We start from the raw sequence: 19,335 nt of genomic DNA on the forward strand, positions 1-19,335 counted from the left end.
AGGCAGAGCTAAGCAATATCACCTTGTATCAGAAAAAGCACCAAGTATGCTCTTCAGCTAAGAGCCAACTCTGCTATGCAACACAGACACTTAGAAATCCTGTAACACTCAGACTAAAATTTGGTCTTTCATGAGCAGATAAATACCTAACAGACCACTGCATCTAAATCGTGTACTTGGGCTGGGGTTTTGCATTGAAGTGAAGCCCTTGTTAAAGATGGCTGTTGCCATAAATCATAAAATTCTGTAATGCCTGTTACAAATATGTAATTTTTCACATTCTAACAATTCCTTTAAAAACAAGAGTAGATGTCATTCCCTCAACAGTCACAGCTATTCCTTCTGCTTACCCACCAGCAAACCATTTACTTATACCGAGATCAAATCTCTCAGCCTCGGTTTCTAATGGATTATGTCCTAACACTACACAGACAAACCTGTGCCACTTGGCAGAAGGAATGGATTTATCATCTCATGTATTAGCATCGTCAGCAATGCTCACTTTTCTGGTCGTCTTTTCGCTACACAGATGGTAGCAACGTGAACAATATGTAATTACCAGGGTAATATCAGAATGCCTTTAGGAAGCACAACGTTGTGCTTTCTTGTTTTCTCAATATATTCTCTGCAATTTCTTGGTTTGAGATAGTATCTACACACTGAGTCTTACATTATGGCGGTTAGAGTTCTGCCAGCCTAGCTTTACAGTTTTAGCGCCATTAAAATGGACATTACTTCTAGTATTCTGGGAGATCGCCAAAGGACAAATGTTTTGTTGTTAGAGACATACTAAAAGACATTCATGACTTCAGCGTTCCAGAGTGAGAATAAAAACACAGTTTACATTCCCATTTGGGGCTTTTTTTCCAGCAGAAAATATTTTCAATCTCATTTGGTTTTGGATAAATGTCCTGTATTTTAACTGCCTCGCTAACATTTCCAGAAATTCCAAAACTGATAGCACTGTTCAACCACATGGTATTTTAAAGAGAAAAGATGTTAGGCAGTTTTTACTCACTTCTGAGTGGTTTATAAGCTAAAGCAGTCAGTTCATTAGACAGCAGTTTGTAAGCTGAACTAGCCAATTCACAGGACGCACTGCTTACAGCTTTTTCCTTCTGCTTTCCGTTCTCTTGGTTTTAACTTCAAGGCATCAGTGGTAACTGAAGACTTGCATCCACAAAATTGACAAGATAACATGCCTCTTTCAGGAAATGTTTGATCCTTAGTCAGCAAATTACTCAGTTCTGCATGGGCTATGTCTCCAAAAAGCTTGCTTTACTGTGTGCTGATGAAGAGGACTGGAGGTGGTACATATCCTCAAGAAATTTTCTTAATGTATTCCTGCTTCTTTGTAAATTAAAAAAAAAAAAAGTATAGCTCTTTATTCTATTCTGTTAATTCATTCAGAGCTGTTCTCACTCTGGCACTGATATTTTGATCTCATTTTTTCCATCAAAAGCCATCAAGATAGCCTGGGTCTTGTGGACAGCCTTCTATTAAGAAGCCAAGATACCTATCTGTTACTGTCCAATACATTTAGGCATCAGCTGAACAGTCCCTCAACTGCAAGGAAGCTGGTATAGAAGCTAGGAGGATTTACAGGCACAAAGACGTATTTGCATCAACACAGTACAGAACACATGCCCTGCTGCTTGGCTTTAGGATCAGGCCTTGCACATACTGAGCTGGTCTGGACCTCTGGCAGAAATGAATGCCGGACTCTCTGCAACAGCCATGGAAATATTCCCACAGCATAGTAATATGCTTAATCTAAAAACCACAGTCTACAAACCACAGTTCAAGGACTAAACCACATTTCAACCACTAAACTAAGAAACAGCATTTTAACTAACATTTATTTTCTAAGAGCCTTAATAACTGGTACTTATAGGTAAGGTATATGCAGGAATATCAACTACAATAGCTGGAATGCTCCAGTATGCATTATTTAGTCCTGCAGGTGTCTGCTCAGTCCTCTTCCTCATTTAGTCAATAGTCAAAATCAGGACCTTTCTTCCAGAACAGGTTGTCTTTGATATCACCCAAAGCATTTAACACTGCAGTGACCTTCACATTTGTCCAGGATACTGGAAAAAAACACCCACTGCCATACTGCTAGTGCCCACTGATGGAAAATTGCCTCTAATACTCTGTCAAAACACCCACATGAAGTTTTTGATGGCTAAAGTCCCTATTTCCCAGTCTTCTCACTGTGTACTCCTAAAACATTTCTAAATTAAGTAATACAGTATTAACTCATGGCAACATCCAAACACTGCAACATTCTATGAGACAACAAGAGATGAAAAGAACGTCCACCTACAGGTATAATTTTCCTCCTGTTTGATTAACAGGAGAATTTTGCACACAGGGCTTTGGTCAGCATTACAAATTTGTGAGAGGAAGCAAACACTCAGAGAAAAACAATAACCATGAAATTTCACCAGTAAATCATTTTCTCCAGGAAGCCCCGGGCACATTGCTGTTCTCTAACAGTTAAGTTGTTTCTTCTCATAAATCGATAAGCCCAGCTTTTGCTGTAGGGTATTTTTAGTAAGAACTATGACCCTAGCCATTTTCTTTATTTTGTAGCACGTCTCTACAAAGGCAATGCTTGGGCAGACTTGCGTCATTCCTCAGGAACACACCTCAGGATAACTGCACTTTTTTAAGGTTCACTTCTCTGCACAGCAACATCATGCACACACAACCCCCATATGCCTCTTGAATTTATAGCTCTCTGCACTTTGTACAACCTTTGGCTTGAATCTGAGCGGTAGCAAATCGAAGAAATGAAGGGGAAGCTGCTTTACTCTGGGGAAAGCAGCATGACCGGACACGGTAACATCCCTTTCAGCTCACAGCACCCCATCACTTCTACCAACACACTCGGTTTTGTCTGGTTTCCAACGCAAGTTTAGAGGACTACACTGGGAGGGGAGAAACGGGGAGTTATTAATTGAGCACCATTTTATCTGAAAGAGATATATAGTGCTCTTCACTCATCAGAAGATTTAAATTTAGGGTTCTGTAAAAGACAGCAGAAATTCCTCCCCCAAACCCACATTGCTTAGACTTCACTATGGAAACATATTGTATAAATGGGATTTTTTAGCTCAGACAAACATGCTGCAGTACAATGGGTTACTATTTTGTAAGGAAGCGATTTCAGTACAGACTCTCTTCAAACGGCATTGGATTACACTTTGGGCTATTGGCCAAATTCTGACATTGTTTTTATGCATGAAATGGAAAGCCACAAGGGGCTGAAAAGCAAAAAGATGACAGGACTTGGCTTTGGAAGGAACAATGATTAGGTTGTCTCTAAAAAAGTATCTATTTTTACTACATTATATCATGCCTGTAACCACCCCCGTCCCCTGAGGCTAGGCAATGTACAAATATGAAGAAAAGATAATCCTAATACCAGAGAATTCACCTTTCCAATTCTGAACTTGAGTGGTGACATTTTGCTATGCTGTACAGTTAAGATCTCTCTGAACAGTGCTCGTACACTACTTGAGACATGCCAGTACGAGAATATTGATTCTATAATGCTGTAGGTAGTTATTAAAGCACATTAGAAAATAATCTCAAGAATCTTTGTGTCTAAACATGCACAAAAATGTTATCTCAATAATATATAATATTACAAAATGAAAGGATGTGCTGTTCTGCACTTCATTGTTGAACATGCAGCTATCCTTCAGAGATGTGTGGCAGCTTGCCTGTGTTCCTCTGTATTGCTCAATTAACCTAACGACAAATGCAAACAGGCTGAAATAATAAATTTAGGGTTCTAGTTATTTTATATTGCCATTTATAAACATAACTTCTTAATTACTGTTCATGTCAACCTACAGAAATAATGATTTCTTTTCTTCCACTCCGAGTTGAGGTTAACTTGCAGTATTGACTGGATACGTAGAGATGAGGCAAACCAACTGAGAGATACCTTACAACATACACAGAGCCCGAGTCATGGACCTCAGGAATGTTGTTACGCTTTGTCTATATAAATAAACTTTCAATACAATTTTGACACATATTGGTGATTCCATACAGGAAAAGTGATTGATATACTATAAAAGTTACTGAAACTTTAAACTAAAGAAAAGATGTGCTCTAGACAGCATCGTTATTATGGTTTATTTCCTGTTTTAAAGAGGTCACTGGAATTAGAGTGGAATAACAGACCCTCAGAAAAAAACCCAAGCAGTTCAAGACTCCCGGAATTTCTCCTTCAGCCCAAACACACACATATGGGTATGCTGAAGTTGTACTTTTGCTCTTTTGGTGTTCTTCAGAATAAGTGATAGCCACCATGGAAATACTGTATCAGAGCTAAATAATTGCACATTTAATGACCAAGAATAAGTAAAAAGAGAGGCACAGAGAGAGCAACACTTAAGCTATCAACCCTTTCATGAGGTAAACACATATGAAAGTTAGTATCATTACCTGGAATATTATATTGATAATAGTCAGGATCATCTGATTCCTCCTTCACCGTTACTGTTGCCATTTCCAAAGCAACTCCTGTAGAAGCAACAAAGGAATCAAAAATAGAAACTAATAACCAGATTCTTAAAAACAAAACAAAAAAAAAACAAAAAAAAAAAACCAAAACCACAAACAAAACACCCACCAAGATCCTAACTGGACTCTATTCAAAAAAAGAAAAAAAGAAGGATTTTCAGGTGCTGAGACACTAAGCAACTGTTGAGCTAAAACAACCTGCTGGTTTCTTATGTTTCAATTTGGTCACCACCAGAAGGGATTCAGGATTAAATACTTCCCTACAAACTAGACATCCTTGAAAATGATACCTTGGATCTTAAGAATTTAAAAAAAAAAAAAAGAAAAAAAAAGAAGAAAATTATTTTATCACTCATTGTGCTGAAAGTACTTCTAGACCTACTCCTGCTCACTCCTCTGTACAGCCAAGTTCAGGTACAGTCTGCATCAAACTGTGCCGCTGATGGAGCAACACCAAAGGTCCTCAACTGCTCTTGGCTTCCTTCAAGTGAAATATCCCCTCCATAAGCCCTCACAGCATTCCCTAAAATGTTTTCAAACCATGACGACAAAAGGAGACTTACTTAAAATGCCTAGAAAGCAGCACTGGAAAGAGTCTGGGACTGACTTGATGCAAAGCTCAAGTTAACTCTTCACACACATTAAGCTAAATGTTAACCATGCAGGGTTCCCAAGCCACAAGTTTAAAGTTGCGAAGCACAAAGAACTAGAGCAAAAAACTGGACTAAATATAAAAACTTAATTCCTATACAAAATGCTGAGCAGTGTAGCCCAACCCAACAAAAGGGAAAATCACCAGCTTATCTTTAAGCACACCTGTCATCTCATTGGCTTTAATGGGATTATTCATGCCTTTACCTCAAAGCATACACTTAAGCATTGCTCTGCTGCAGATCACAGTGCCTTGCAGGATCATGTCCTACCTGCAGGGGAACTTAGGAATGCTTGGGCATTTTTTTTAAAAAACAAATAATGCCTTTTGCTATATATTATTTATTTATTTCCATTTTAGCTAGAAAATTGACATTCTGTCATTTTCAATATTTTAGTAATATTAAAAAATAAAGTGTTTTTCGCTCCCCATTAGGGACAAAGTGATCTTGAATTAGAACAAAATAAAAACCAAAGGATGATCTTCTTCTGCACTTAAAACTAAAATATTTACAAAGATAAATTACTTCAGTGTACAAAATTTTACAAATCTCCTCCTTCTAGAAATGGAAACATTTGGCTAAGATTCAATACTTGATAAAAAAATCCAATTGAAAAGTGGACAATTTTAAGGAAAGAAAAAGTTTTTCTTCTCAAAAAGGATGGCGCTTTGCTGCTTTTTTCTTGGAGCTTCCCATCTTTGTTTAAACTCAGCCTTCTGAACAGAAACGGACCATTTTTTTTGCAAATAAGGGCAAAATTTTGAACATACCAGAATCCTCATTTGGTTCCGTTTTCACTTGAATAGGAGGACAACTACAAAAAGAAACAAATCAAGCACATTGACATTATAAAAAACAATTATCACATTTCTGGAAAGTTCCTCAAGCTTTACAGGCTGTCAAGTAAAATCAATCTCCCAGTACTTTTTTTCCAACTAGGAACTTAAAAGTAAAAAGCCCTGCATCTTGGCTTATCTGATTTATCTCAAGGGAATTGCCAGGAATCTCCTATCCCTACATTTTCAGGACTTATACAATATTCAAAGCATTTTTACCATTTAATGAGAAGCAAACTCAGAAGCACAGAAAACTGATCCCTGTTTTCACATTAACCAATTTTTTATTTATTCCAGATATAATCTCTTCATTTACTAACAAAACAATTTATTTTAGTTTTTTTAATCGAGGAGGGGGAAGGAAGCAACATTACATCTGTTCCCCATTGCTGCCGTATCATAAAACATGACAAACTTATCCCTGACTGACAGACTGTGAATTAAGAACACTCATTGGGCTAATTAAACCAAGGGGAAACTTTGCCATCTGTTTAATTCATAACAGTTTCCCCACAAATAATGGTCAAAAGAAAGAGAAAATTCAGCTTCATGCTTTTTATAATCGCACGCAAGCAAAAGTTATCCAAAGGTCAGCTGGACAGAAAAAGCACATTAAGAGAAAGATAAACTATATGAAAATATATAGTTGATACAAAAAAACTACATTATTTTAAATTCACCTTCCACCTGGAGGTATAATTGAATGTGAAGGATCTGTCATATGAGTTCCTGAAAGTTAAAAGACAATCTTTGAATTTCCCATACTCCGTTTACCTTAAATACAAATTGAAAATGTAACATTGATTTCATGAAGCAAAAACCTGTTCACATTTTACAAGCATATGTGCATAATTTCTGTATTCACAGATATGAGGGAAGGATCTCATTAAACTGCTTCATTAATCTATAAAGCAACATGAATATAAAATTACTTCAAATGTGCATTTCACCATGCTTTTCACTGCTCTCTTTCAAGATGTTAAGTGAAAATCTTGGGAAACAAAGGTAAACAAGTCTTTCACCTAAACTCTGCTAAAAGAAAATGGATAGTTTTACAGAGATTCAGCTTAGTCCTAAATTACAGCTAGAAACAAATAAATTATGTTTTTAGAATGTCATTTACCACACTGAAAACCTGCCTTGCATTTTCAATACAAATATATTATTACCAGAATCTCTGTAATTTCCCACTCTCTAGTCTTCTTACTGGGCACAGGCAACACATTTCTAATTTTATTAATCCAGCATCGACTTCTGGCTGTTGGACCTGAGAAAGTGAAACTTTTCTTTTTTGTCTACATTCCTATAGAGATTGCTTCATCCTCTTCATAAAACAAATCCTCACATATATGAATTTTCAAGTAAAGCAACATGATCCCAAGAAAGGAACAGGAGAAGGGATTTCTTCTAAGCTAGAAGTGAATCTTTGTGGAGTATTTTAAAACTCACTCTAGCTCAGATTTTTTTAATACATAGAAGCTTTCATAGGAACTACATCACCTAGCCACTTCAGAAGATTAAATCAATTTTTAAAATGAGAAATAAATGCCCAAATCGGCTATGTATTGGAACACAGAGCACTGCAAAGTCTTAGCATTTTCTAAAAATGCAATGCAGTCCTTCATCAGTTCACTTCTCCTTTCCCTAGGATACTATCCAATTCACATTAAATTTAAATTCAGTAAAAGGAGGAGGATGCAATAGAACAAATTTTATCTCTAATTAGTTGCTCATGGCAGAACACATAAAGGAAAAGGTTATAGTTCCATAAGTAAGGCAACTCGCAGTCTAGGAATTTCTGCACAGTTTACCACTTTATCCACATGACCAAATCCTGTATCTATATTGCTATCTAAACTAAAATTCTGATCTGTTTCTGTTTAGTCTGAGTAAGTAGTAACTTACCTAGGTGTTTCTTTGGCTCTAGGAAAGGCCTGTGTGGAAATATAGAAAGAAAAACCCATAGCTTTAGCAAAGACATCATGACCTACTTGGTAGCGTAACACTAAAAAGAGAGCAGTCCCGTTTAAGAAAAACAGGCTGCAATGTATTTAATTAAAAATTAAAATTAATTGGACTTAATTTAAGTACAAAACCAAAGTGGACAGACCAGCACAAGACAGAGCAAATAACCTTTTGATGGTAAATGAGATCCCTGACTTGTTTTCCAAAATCCACCTCAGGGTTGAAACATCGTAATTTGCTGGATGTTTAAATGCAAGTCCTTCGGGCAGGCCCTGCACTACCACAGCAGACTGGTCCCTCTGAATCTTCTCATATGGCACAGGCACCACTGTTGACTTTCCTAAAGCTTTACCTAGGAAAAAAAAAAAAAATAAAAAAGAGATCGTTTTGAGGTCAAGAGCGCTCAAGTTAGCAAAAGGATGAGCCCCTTATAAAACTTTTTACTTTGGAGAGGACTGGAGCAAAAGTAAGGTGCAGATTCAAATCTCTACAGGAAACCAAGTAGTGCTCGCATTAACGTGCACTGGAACCCACTGAGATACACAGCAGCTTTCTTGAAAGAAAACTAAATGGGCTGTGCTGTGCAATAATGTCAAACCCCATCCCACAAAACACATCAAGAAGAAAACTATCCAATATATGTGTATGTTTTACTAAAAGTTAAACTAACCACCTTAACAGTGGTATAGTTGGAAGACTAAGATCATGCAGTACTTTCCTCCCAACTGGAATAAAAATACAGAAATCCAGAACAGCTATTTAGAAGACTTCAAAGCACCCACCATAGCAAAAGCAGAAAAAGTCCTCCACAGACTTTCTGAGAGCTTCCAGTTCCACAATATCCACTGTCAGTCTATTTACAGGTGGTATACTTTTTGTTTTCTGCAGTTCTGCAGCCCTCTCCTCTTCTGTAACACCTGGCAATTAGTTATAAAAATAAGACAAAAAAAAAATAGTAAGTTATTAAAACTCCCAGTACCTAGTCCCTCCAGTTAGGCTACAGACACTCAGGAAGGAAGAATTCCTGCCGGAAAATCCTAAGAACTTATTTGCCTTAGAAGCAAATGCACTTATCTATGTACATAAGCAATGAGTAAATTTAAATTTACACCAAAAATATTATATATTCCTTACAACCTTTGCAAATATCACCCTCTGAGGTGTAAGAATGGTGAATTAAGAGACACATCCAAGCAGGCTTTTTTATTTTTTTTTTTTTTTTTTTTGCATGAAGAGGTAGAAAACATTATTAATCTCAGGACACTTTTTATGGAAGGGATCTGACTTTTGCCACAACAGCTCCTGTATCTTTCAAAAGACATTTTAAGTACACATCTCTTGTCGACGAATAGGAGGAGTTGCAAACAAGGCATCATCATGCAGAACAGAGAAGATTTCAGCCCTATACCTCGTCTAGTCTCTGAGCAAAAGTCATTGCAAAAGGAGTGAGGGAGTAACAACACTTCAATATTAAAAAGCAAACGGAAGTGACTGTTTCAGGTGGCAGCCTTCCTTTCTTATTGTTCAGTCCTTGCAAAGATTTACTCAGAATCACCCAGCAAAAATAGGGGAAAACATCAGAGATATTCTGCATATGAAAGAAAAAGCAAGGGAGATCTGTGTTCCTATGTGCAAGAGAAGTGCTGAAGTTGTGTCATCACTTCACCATGAGCAAGCACAGCGGTAAGCCTGAAACACTGTGATTTACATTACCAGTACTGCTGGCATCATAATTCTACGCTAATACAAGAAAACAAACATCAGTCTGAACAACTGATTACAAATGGGTTGTGAAATGAGCTGAAGCAGCAATGCTTTTAGTAAAAACACATTTATAATCTTAAAAACTCGTATCTTCATTTAAAAGAGAATCTCCTCCTCTACAGATCACACATCTGCTTTGTGCCCTGGAAACCCACCTCCATGCAACATTTAGCTCTCCAGCTCTTCAGGCCTGAAACTTTTGCTTTCTCTGCAATATGACACATAATAAAAAAAATAATGCAAATATAGGTATGTAGTAATATTCCACAACACAGGTGCTTAACTAATGACAGCTTATAAGGTTTGCCTGCAGACTCGGGGATAAGAGACATCAGTTTCATTTATAGCTACATGCAATGTCGCTTTTTGGGTGGGGTTTTTTCCACATAAGAGACTGATTCACTGAAAATGCCTTTATTACCAGTAGCTTCTCAAAAGTGTACCCACATTAAGTACAAAAGTGTACCCATATTAAAAATAATAAGCAAAACAAAAAATAAGATGCCAACACTGCTTACTTCCCTTTAAAATGAAAAGCAGACAAAGATAGAAATTTTCCTTCTTAACTAGAAGAGAAACCCATACCATTTTTTATTACAGGATTTTTATCCATTTTCTTAAGCTCACATTATGCATCTGCCTCCCTAATCTCTCCCACATTTGTTGGCCAATTTCAATTAAGTCTGACAAACAAGATCAAGTCTCAAACACAGTAAGATTTATAAGAGGTCTGCACAACTGATCAAACCTAGCAGCCATTCATCTCCTTCTGGCAGCACTGATGGACACACCTCTACTTGTTGGAGGAGGTTATACACTTTACAGGCTCTGTTGAAGCCCTCGCTACAATTACTAGAGCACCCAGCAGGATTCAGGCTACATTTGGGAGGGGATGCCTGGGACATGTGCAACAAGACCCGGCAGGGAAGAGGGATAGGGGGCTGTATTTACAGGGTAAATGGCTCAGGAAGGGTGAGGAATGGTTATATGGTAAAAGAATTGCATTCTGCACAGTTGGGAGTATACTGCAGGATTAGTCCAGTTACTCTGCAAAAGCTATTCCAGATTCAGAAGGATTACAATGACCCAACTCCTAACAATCCTCATTTTGCACTGAGAGTCCACATATGGTGGAGTGTCTCTTATCTTCTTGTACTATCCAGGTGTTTCGGTTATTCAGAACACCCTTCCCTCTTACCTGTCTTGATCAGCAGCAGACTGGGTTTAAGAGCCCAGCCTACCAATTGGCTGGAAAAGGAATCTCCCAGATGTCACCATTCTTATAAAATAAATAGGCTGCTTTAAAGTAAAAAAAGCCCTCTTACAAAAATTTTTATGACAGAACAAATAATGGAATACTTGAAACGATCAAATTTTAATTTGGCAATTTTTTCTTGTTGCATGGCAGCAATTAGATAGCTACACCCTGACCTCTGTATGGACAGATGCTACAGCCTCCTGCCTTAAATAGATGCTGTCATGCTTATAAATTGATGAAGAGAGTTACAGCTCAGCAGTGTTATAGTACACTTATTCTGAAGGTCCACTAAAGCATGGTTTGAGTGCAGCAGACTAAAATAGGCCATAAAGCACATCTGTCTTCAAAGCACCTGACTCAGGGGTAAGGGGAAAGCTGCTGTTTGGAGGAGGCAGGCTGCACTTCTGCAGAGCAGAGCACACCCCACTGGGTCGTGCTGCAGACGAGTGACAAAACCAGCACTGTCTGCATCTCACCAAAGAATAAGAAACAAAAATCAAGCTTTAGCAGAGAAACAATTTACGTAACTGAAATTTCCTCAAAAATGTGACCTGAAGATGACATGCTACACAAACAACAGAGAAAAGCTGGTAGAATTCAGCATCTGAAGCTGATGGAGCTCAACACTCCTCTAGCAAAAGAGCTGTCAGTCCCATGGTACATAAGGCATCTTGCAACATCGGAAGGTTTTTAATCAGGTGATTTTTTAATCCCCCAGGTAGAGAAAGGAAAGAAGTGATTATACGGGTATGAATGTCACCCCTGTGCAGACACTCTGAGAGGCAACTTAAGGGCAACAACTATTTTGTGCCAACACTCAGGTACATATATTTTATCATTTGTGCTTAAGGAAAATTACTCTCTGAAAATAACTATATGCAATGAAAGAGGGAAAGTAAACGTGTGTGTGGCTAAAAGCGTTTTGCTTTGTTTTATAAAGCATCCACCCAGTTAATCTGTGAGCTTTTTAAGGCCATCCAGTTTTACACTTCAGGAAATTGGGCAATAACCTCAAATTAAAGAAAAATAATTTTATGATTATCAAAGGATCACTTAAACCACAAGAAAAGCAAATCACCTGAGGCAGAATTTAGGAGCCAGGAAATTTCAAAAAGTTCACCCATCTACAGTAATTTTCTGTTTGCTACTCAGAGAACGAGATGTGTGGTCTCCACTGAAATGTGACTGGACTTTCTTAGCAAGTTTTTTAAACTAGCTGTTAGCTTCATACCCCTTAACTGGCTAGGCAGAGACAGAACATGAAAGGTTTCTGATAATCAAGCCAAGCAACTTAGCTCTAATAGGACTGTAAAAGAGGCCAGTTACCCCAATCTGAAATAAACACAGAAAAATAGCACAGAGCTCCAAGCTAGGCAGGGCATGGCTAAAGCTAAAGGTGCTGGAAAGAAAAGGCATCTGGACTGGCACACGACCTGCAAGAGTCTCTGTTCCTGACACATCTATGGAGCCAAAGAGGCAGATGATGGAAGCAAAGGAAACACCCCTGAGGAAGGGAAGCAGAAAGTGATCTTATAAAACTCTTCAAAAATAACTTGTGTCTAAGTATGAAACAAGTTTTTAAAATGCATTTTTCTTTTAATTTTGAGAACTTGGGAAAAGGGGTAAACAGACTTGTAAAACAAGGGAAATTGCCAGTAATGTAAAACTTAAGAACAACAGATTAATTCACCCCTAATACCATGAGAGAGGGCTTGCAAAGGAGACCATCAAAAATGCATGGCTAGCCAGGGCTGGCCATCACCCACTTCAGGTAAAGCCCTTCTAACAGTCTGGGAAGTTGGGGGGAAAAAAGAAGAGAAGGAGAACAGTAGTAGAAAGAAAGAGTATGGCAGGCCACAAAGTAAAGCTAAAAGATAGGAGAATTATTTCCATGTCTTTCATTAAGATCTAGGCTATTAATGCAGAGTTCAGCTAATGAACTGTCGTGGTTTAACCCCAGCCAGCAACTAAGCACCACGCAGCCGCTCACTCACTCCCCCCCACCCAGTGGGATGGGGGAGAAAATCGGGAAAAAGCAGCAAAACCCACGGGTTGAGATAAGAACAGTTTAATAGAACAGAAAAGAAGAAACTAATAATGATAATGATAACACTAATAAAATGACAACAGCAATAATGAAAGGATTGGAATGTACAAATGATGCGCAGTGCAATTGCTCACCACCTGCCGACTGGCACCCAGCTAGTCCCCCGAGGGGTGATTCCCCGCCCCCACTTCCCAGTTCCTATACTAGATGGGACGTCCCATGGTATGGAATACCCTGTTGGCCAGTTTGGGTCAGCTGTCCTGGCTGTGTCCCCTCCCAACTTCTTGTGCCCCTCCAGCTTTCTCGCTGGCTGGGCATGAGAAGCTGAAAAATCCTTGACATTAGTCTAAACACTACTTAGCAGCAACTGAAAACATCAGTGTGTTATCAACATTCTTCACATACTGAACTCAAAACATAGCACCATACCAGCTACTAGGAAGACAGTTAACTCTATCCCAGCTGAAACTAGGACATGAACACATTAATATGAGAAATATGGAGCACAGGACAGCTCAAAAACTACATTATTTGCATTTCAAAAGGTTAGGCAGAAGGGGACTGTAAGCTGAACCATTTAAGTGAGCTCAAATGGAGACAGAAATGGCAAAAAAAAAAGCAGCTCTTACTCTAAGAAAGATGGGGATGATTGCTTTGGATTTTATTTTTATTACTTGCAACTGTGTGATGAGTGCTAGAAATGTTATCTTTAAACTAATTCCTAAGCATGTGATTTATTAGGAATATACTGATCAAGTCTTTAAGGGTAGATGCTTTAACTCATAGCTACATTCTGCAAATACAAAATAGAAAGTGATTTGAAACTTAAATCTTAAATCAAAAAAGCTCTTGGGGACTCCAAGAATGAACACAGTTCAGTTAATTTATCAAGCACTTACAACCGCAACAGAAAAACTCCCCCAAAAGCTAGGGGTGGGGCAGAAACAGATGCAAAATATGAACTAATGCTTCCAATAAAGAGTACAATGTAAATACTTTAAGAGACTGGGAAAGCAGAAGCCCAGAGTGCTGGAGGCAGTCACAATGTATATAGCAAAGTGTCCTAGCTTTCCAGCAGGAACATCTGAAGCTTCATGCTTTTTATTAAATAAAGATGTCCCATAAGTTTTAGCAATCAGGGCACTCCAGACATCTTTGTAGCATCCTAGGGAGATGGGGACCCCCAGAACTAACTCACAGTGCTAAGTTTTTACAGTCACACAGAGGTCTGGGCACAAATGCAAAAGACCATCTTGCACATACAGCTGCAGACACACAAGAGGAAGCCAGCAGTTACCATGCCCACAACTCTCCCAAGCAAAAAGGATTATGAAACTGTTCCCTAATTAACCCCAGGCAGAGCCAGCCAGGTTAGCATTAACACATCACTGAGCAGGCATGATGCAACCTGGCTCACGTAATGTAAAATGGACAAGGGAACGCTCACGTGATCCCTTCCACTAGCAGAGATGCAAGGTCTTAACTCCCAAGTGGCAGACACCGTAGGAGTATATACATCATGTTTGCCAGCACAATTAGGCTGGGAAATAGTGATGGGCTACAGTCAGTGTTGCCAGGAGCAGCCATCTATCTCTTCTGGTCTTGCAATTTGGAGAAGTGCAAGTAATTCCAAGTCATCTGCTGCAAAAAGGGAGTTGAAAACTCATGAACACAACCGAGAGCCACAGCTGAGTAAGTTCCTATTAAAAGTGACTGGGAAGAGCCTGTTTCAGGAGATACGCAAACAGAATAAGCATTCAGCAAAGGTTGTTTTAAAGAGGCCACTCCCAAATAGCTGGAAGGAAATCTGGCATGAAAAAAGAGGTAGAGAGTTACAGAAGTGTAAAACAGCTCTGGCTTGGCAATAGGAAAGCATCCTGACAGTCACACCTTTAAAAAGCAACTATTCCAACATCCTTTTTTCCTGCTACACATTCTGTAAAGTGTACCCATTTTGAAGTGCGCTGGAAGACCAAAGCTAAAGCAAGAATCACAGATACAGCCCCCCATTTGCACTTAAAATAGGTAACAGATTAGTGATGGCATACACACAACTCCATGAGCGTTTTGTCAGGATTAATCCTCCACCTGGCTCTTATTATTTTTCTTTCATTTACTATTTATGTCTACAATTTAATGACTCCTTTCTCTTCCAAAATATTTTGTAGTTTCAGGAGCAGCAAAAGCCACAGAAATCTCAGCTGGCCACAGAACAGTTTAAGGCCAAAGAAAATGACTGTGGGAAACCAGTTTTCCACACTTGCACATCATCATCAAAAAGAACTGGTATTTTTAAACTAGCTGCATTAGTGTCAAGGGATTAGCCTCTGAACAACATAAAAAGGTGTCAGCTAGTTACAGAATGGTATTTTCACTGTAATACCGCAGCATATAATCAGAGACAAAGATGATGATGATGAAGATTGTCCTTTAGATATTATAACAAGGACAAACAAACACGATCAATAGCAGTTAGACCCACTAATAACCTCTGTTATTAGAGTAATACTGAAAAGGTATTAGGCTGCTTCCATACAGGTCAGGGGATTCAATCTGTACTCAATTTCAAGCCTGAGACATTCCACTTTAGAGCTGAAAAGCTAAACACCCCATTTAGATATTGCTTCTGAATTACTACAGGCATGACAAGCAAGATATACAGAATATGATCAGAGGTAATCACAATAGTAAGGAAGAAGCAAACCAACTGTATTAATACTTTACTTACATCATTACCAGAGCATCCAGATAAAGTACCATAAAAGGACTACATCCACACTAGCAGTACAGTACACACACTAACTAGCAAGCTGCAGTGTCAGGGGCTATCTCAGCAGATTTAGTCAAAGACATTTTTAAGCACAAGTCTAAAATTAACCCAGAGCTACTGAGTTAATAAAAATATTCACACTACTATAGCTTGACTCCCACCTATCATCTTCTAAACACAAGATCTGTGCATGATGCTCTCAGGCCTGCAATATCAGTCTGTTCAGCACTGCTTATAGTAAAAGTGCATAGACAATACACAGACGGGACCAAACACATAAATAGCTTCATCCATTAGAAAAATGAAAGAAAGCAGCAAGACATGCCAGTCAGAGCTTCAGCATGTTAAAATTTATATTTACACCAATATGCTATCCGCTTTACTGAGCTTTGGTTAAAAAATATTGAAGTAATGTATTTTTACACCATGCTTTTTGGATATTGTCACCTACAATGGGAACACAGTTCAAGACAAAAATACTGATTTATGAGCTATTTAAATGCCAAGGAGACTTTCAGAAATTTTCCTCTAGCTTTTTAGGCCTTGTTGCTAGCATTGCTTTAATTATGGCCAATATTAGAACTAATTGCACCTCTGGTGGTGCAATGGAGAATACTAACATTTTTTAAACCTCAATTGCAAAAGAAGTATTGACTATTTTATTTCACAAAATATTTCTAGTTTGAAAAAACCTGTTAGGCAATTTGGAGTGCATGTACCTCTTGTCAGTAAGAAACAGCGTAAGACAGATAATGACAGGCAAAGGAAGCTGCTGCCTTCAAACAGTTGGACTTCAGGGCTGTAGTGTCCATATGCACTTTTCCATAGGAGATGACTCCAGCCACTGCCCCGAATTCCTCTGTAGGAAAGTCCTCATGCAGACAGCAACCATAGAGCTCGTATTCACTGCTCATGAGATCTCTTGAAGTGAGCAAAGCCATCACTTCTGATCAAAGCGTATCCAGGGTGTTCAGGTTGCCTTCCAGGTGCCCAGGATCTCAGTACGGTGTATGTGATACCATCGAACAGCCCCAATCCCAGGTGGAGCGCACTATGTTCACCGACAGCACTTCTGCTGTGCTGCAGTATCACAGCTAGAGATGCAAAACAGCCTCTTAGAACATGTGAGTAGGTTTGTCCTGTGCAGTCATAGTTCAAACATTAACATTTAACGTAAGGAGAAACTATTTCTGTCATTCAGAGAACAGCAAGAGTAAGATTTCATTAGGAGAATCCCTAGAAACAGATCAAAATTCTGACACTGAAGGGAACACAGAAAGCAAAGACAGAAGTGAGTTATACCTCCTTGCCATAGCTGGGAAGATGCTGCCTAGAAAACAAGGTCTAGGCAGTAACAGACTTGCTTTAATCCCACACAGGCATCCTCCAGACTATGGGTATGAACAGCTAGGGATGAAGTAGAATGACACTCTCCAGTGTAGTTGTGATGCACAGACTGACTACTCAGAATCCCATTTGCACATCCTTGAAGACCAAAGGATCGCTCTACAGTCTTTTTGTGCGTTTGAAACTTTGTTAGAGATTAAGCTAAAAAGCTCATTCCCCGCAGACATCCTGCACAGTGAACAGCAGCTTCTGTGGAAGCCAAAACCTGAAATGAGGAGAGTCACTGCATACCTACAATTACAGCTATGGAGTAGGAAGCCTGCATCTACCACAGCAAGAATCTAGACACGGTATAACTTCAGCCAGAGATGCTTAATTCTCTCTAGACTATAGGGACAAGCTACTACAAGCCCAGAAATGCCAATTTCAGGTATTCAGATGGAAATTACAGTATGCCAAAGCAGTCCAACAATTGCCAATCCAGTTAGACTTGCCAGTTTTGAGTTTGTTTTTTAAACCAGTAAGATCTAGCCTTTCAGGTTTCTGTTTTTGTTTGCTTTTTCTGCCCCCCTCTAAACTGCTGAAGCATTACATTAGTTACAGAGTCAAAGAGATAAGGGAGCACAATGTCAGAAGAAGAATTCCCCAGAAAACCTGATACTTCTATTTGCTCAAAGGCCAGGATTCAATGAGACAGAAGCCTAGCCACAGATCTTCAAGCAGGCCTGCAGTAGCCTAGTTTATGGGAAGAGTCATTTTACTTGCCTGCAGATAATGGAGGATATCCAAAAGGGAACAGTAATCCACATACCCAAGATACTGAGAAGCCAAAGCTGAGCAATCTTTCCCAAAAGGTCTTTGGAGCATTGCGTGCCATTCATTCATCATGAGCAGGAGGAACAGCTGTGCCCATTAAAACCACTGGGATTCTGAGCATTCTTGAAGCTACAAGGAGTTCTTGCAACCTGTGGCTGGATGGACATGGAGGTACAGGTAAGAAGAGTGAAAGATGCTGGGCAAAAGTCTCTAGCAGTACTTGAAGCCAAACTCTGGCCCATACCAGATGCACTGTTAAAATCAGTGTGGAAACCTGAGGCCACCAGGAGGAAAACAAAGGCTCCTAAAAATAAAGGACACATCATCCAAGATGAACCATCTACAGATGCAAGATGGCCCCACCTCAGGCAAGCGAGCCCAGAGCCCTGGCACCAAAGGAGGAAAAAAAGCAGCATGACTGGGAGAGCTGACAGAAAGCTACAGAACTAGCAGGATTACGCTTCCGTGCGACCTACATACCGATGGTGCAACAGCCGGTACCAGTGGAAACGCTAGCAGAGGCAACCAAGATTCTTGGAGAACAATCAGCTCCTTGGCAGATAGGATGGAACACACAGTGCTGGGTAAATCTCTTTCAAAGTCCTGAGCAGATGACCAAAAAGGTGTTTGAGTCACGAAGCTCTTCTGAAAGGTCACTTCTGACAGGCAAATACAGCCTGCGGATGATGAGACCTCTTCTGTTTTTTTTATTTTATAAACCATATGCAGCTCCATTCAAATGAGAATGAATTCCACAGAGTTGATACCAAACCTCGACCAAACTTCAGGGGAAACTGCCAAGATGACAAAGATGAATACATGAAGGGAACAGCATTCTTGAAGCACCCCAGGAATAAGTCTCCCATTCAGGATGGCTGATAACCCAGAACTCCACAGCAATCCAGAGAGCAAGGAGGCACTTCATCTTGCTGAGGCCATCCAAGAGGAACTGAGGACCACACAATACACTTCAGCAGGGAACAGCAACTAAAACAAAGAGGTACTGGTAGGGCAAGACGTGTATGATCTTGACTGCTTACAGTACACAAGTATCCATGCTTGTCCACATTCTGAATATGAGCAAGTACTCAAAGAATATACTCTTTCTATGTACAATACAAACTTACAAAGGCTTAGAATAACTGACACCACAGGTTACCGAAGTTACATGTTATGTGTACAAGCACATGCAGTTCTACTTGATTGAAACATACCATTTCACTGTAACATAGGGCTTAGCCATCTTAATTAAGAACAGTTCAGAAGAATATATTATCTGACCCAACTTTAAATAATTAATGCCTGTTGACTGGTTCTTCAACACTCACTACACAACC

The 19,335-nt window shown here is 39.2% G+C and overlaps 1 protein-coding gene across 11 annotated transcripts in view; it reads right to left on the reverse strand.

Moving 5' to 3' along the window:
• The window catches only part of GTF2I (general transcription factor IIi), an 82,711-nt gene that overhangs the window by 47,089 nt on the left and 16,287 nt on the right, over positions 1 to 19,335 (reverse strand). For all 11 annotated transcript variants that reach the window (XR_003925258.2, XR_005933328.1, XR_003925259.2 and 8 more), the window contains exons 4-9: positions 8,779 to 8,913; positions 8,165 to 8,348; positions 7,937 to 7,965; positions 6,712 to 6,760; positions 5,966 to 6,009; positions 4,465 to 4,542 (exon numbers count right to left, since the gene is read on the reverse strand). Coding sequence is in view for 8 of the 11 variants with exons in the window: in XM_030027247.2 (XP_029883107.1) it covers positions 4,465 to 4,542; positions 5,966 to 6,009; positions 6,712 to 6,760; positions 7,937 to 7,965; positions 8,165 to 8,348; positions 8,779 to 8,913 (519 nt within the window). In the remaining 3 variants the exon portion in view is untranslated. The remainder of the gene's footprint in view (positions 1 to 4,464; positions 4,543 to 5,965; positions 6,010 to 6,711; positions 6,761 to 7,936; positions 7,966 to 8,164; positions 8,349 to 8,778; positions 8,914 to 19,335) is intronic.

This window comes from Aquila chrysaetos, chromosome 10, assembly GCF_900496995.4.
Source record: "Aquila chrysaetos chrysaetos chromosome 10, bAquChr1.4, whole genome shotgun sequence".
Lineage (NCBI taxonomy): Eukaryota > Metazoa > Chordata > Aves > Accipitriformes > Accipitridae > Aquila > Aquila chrysaetos.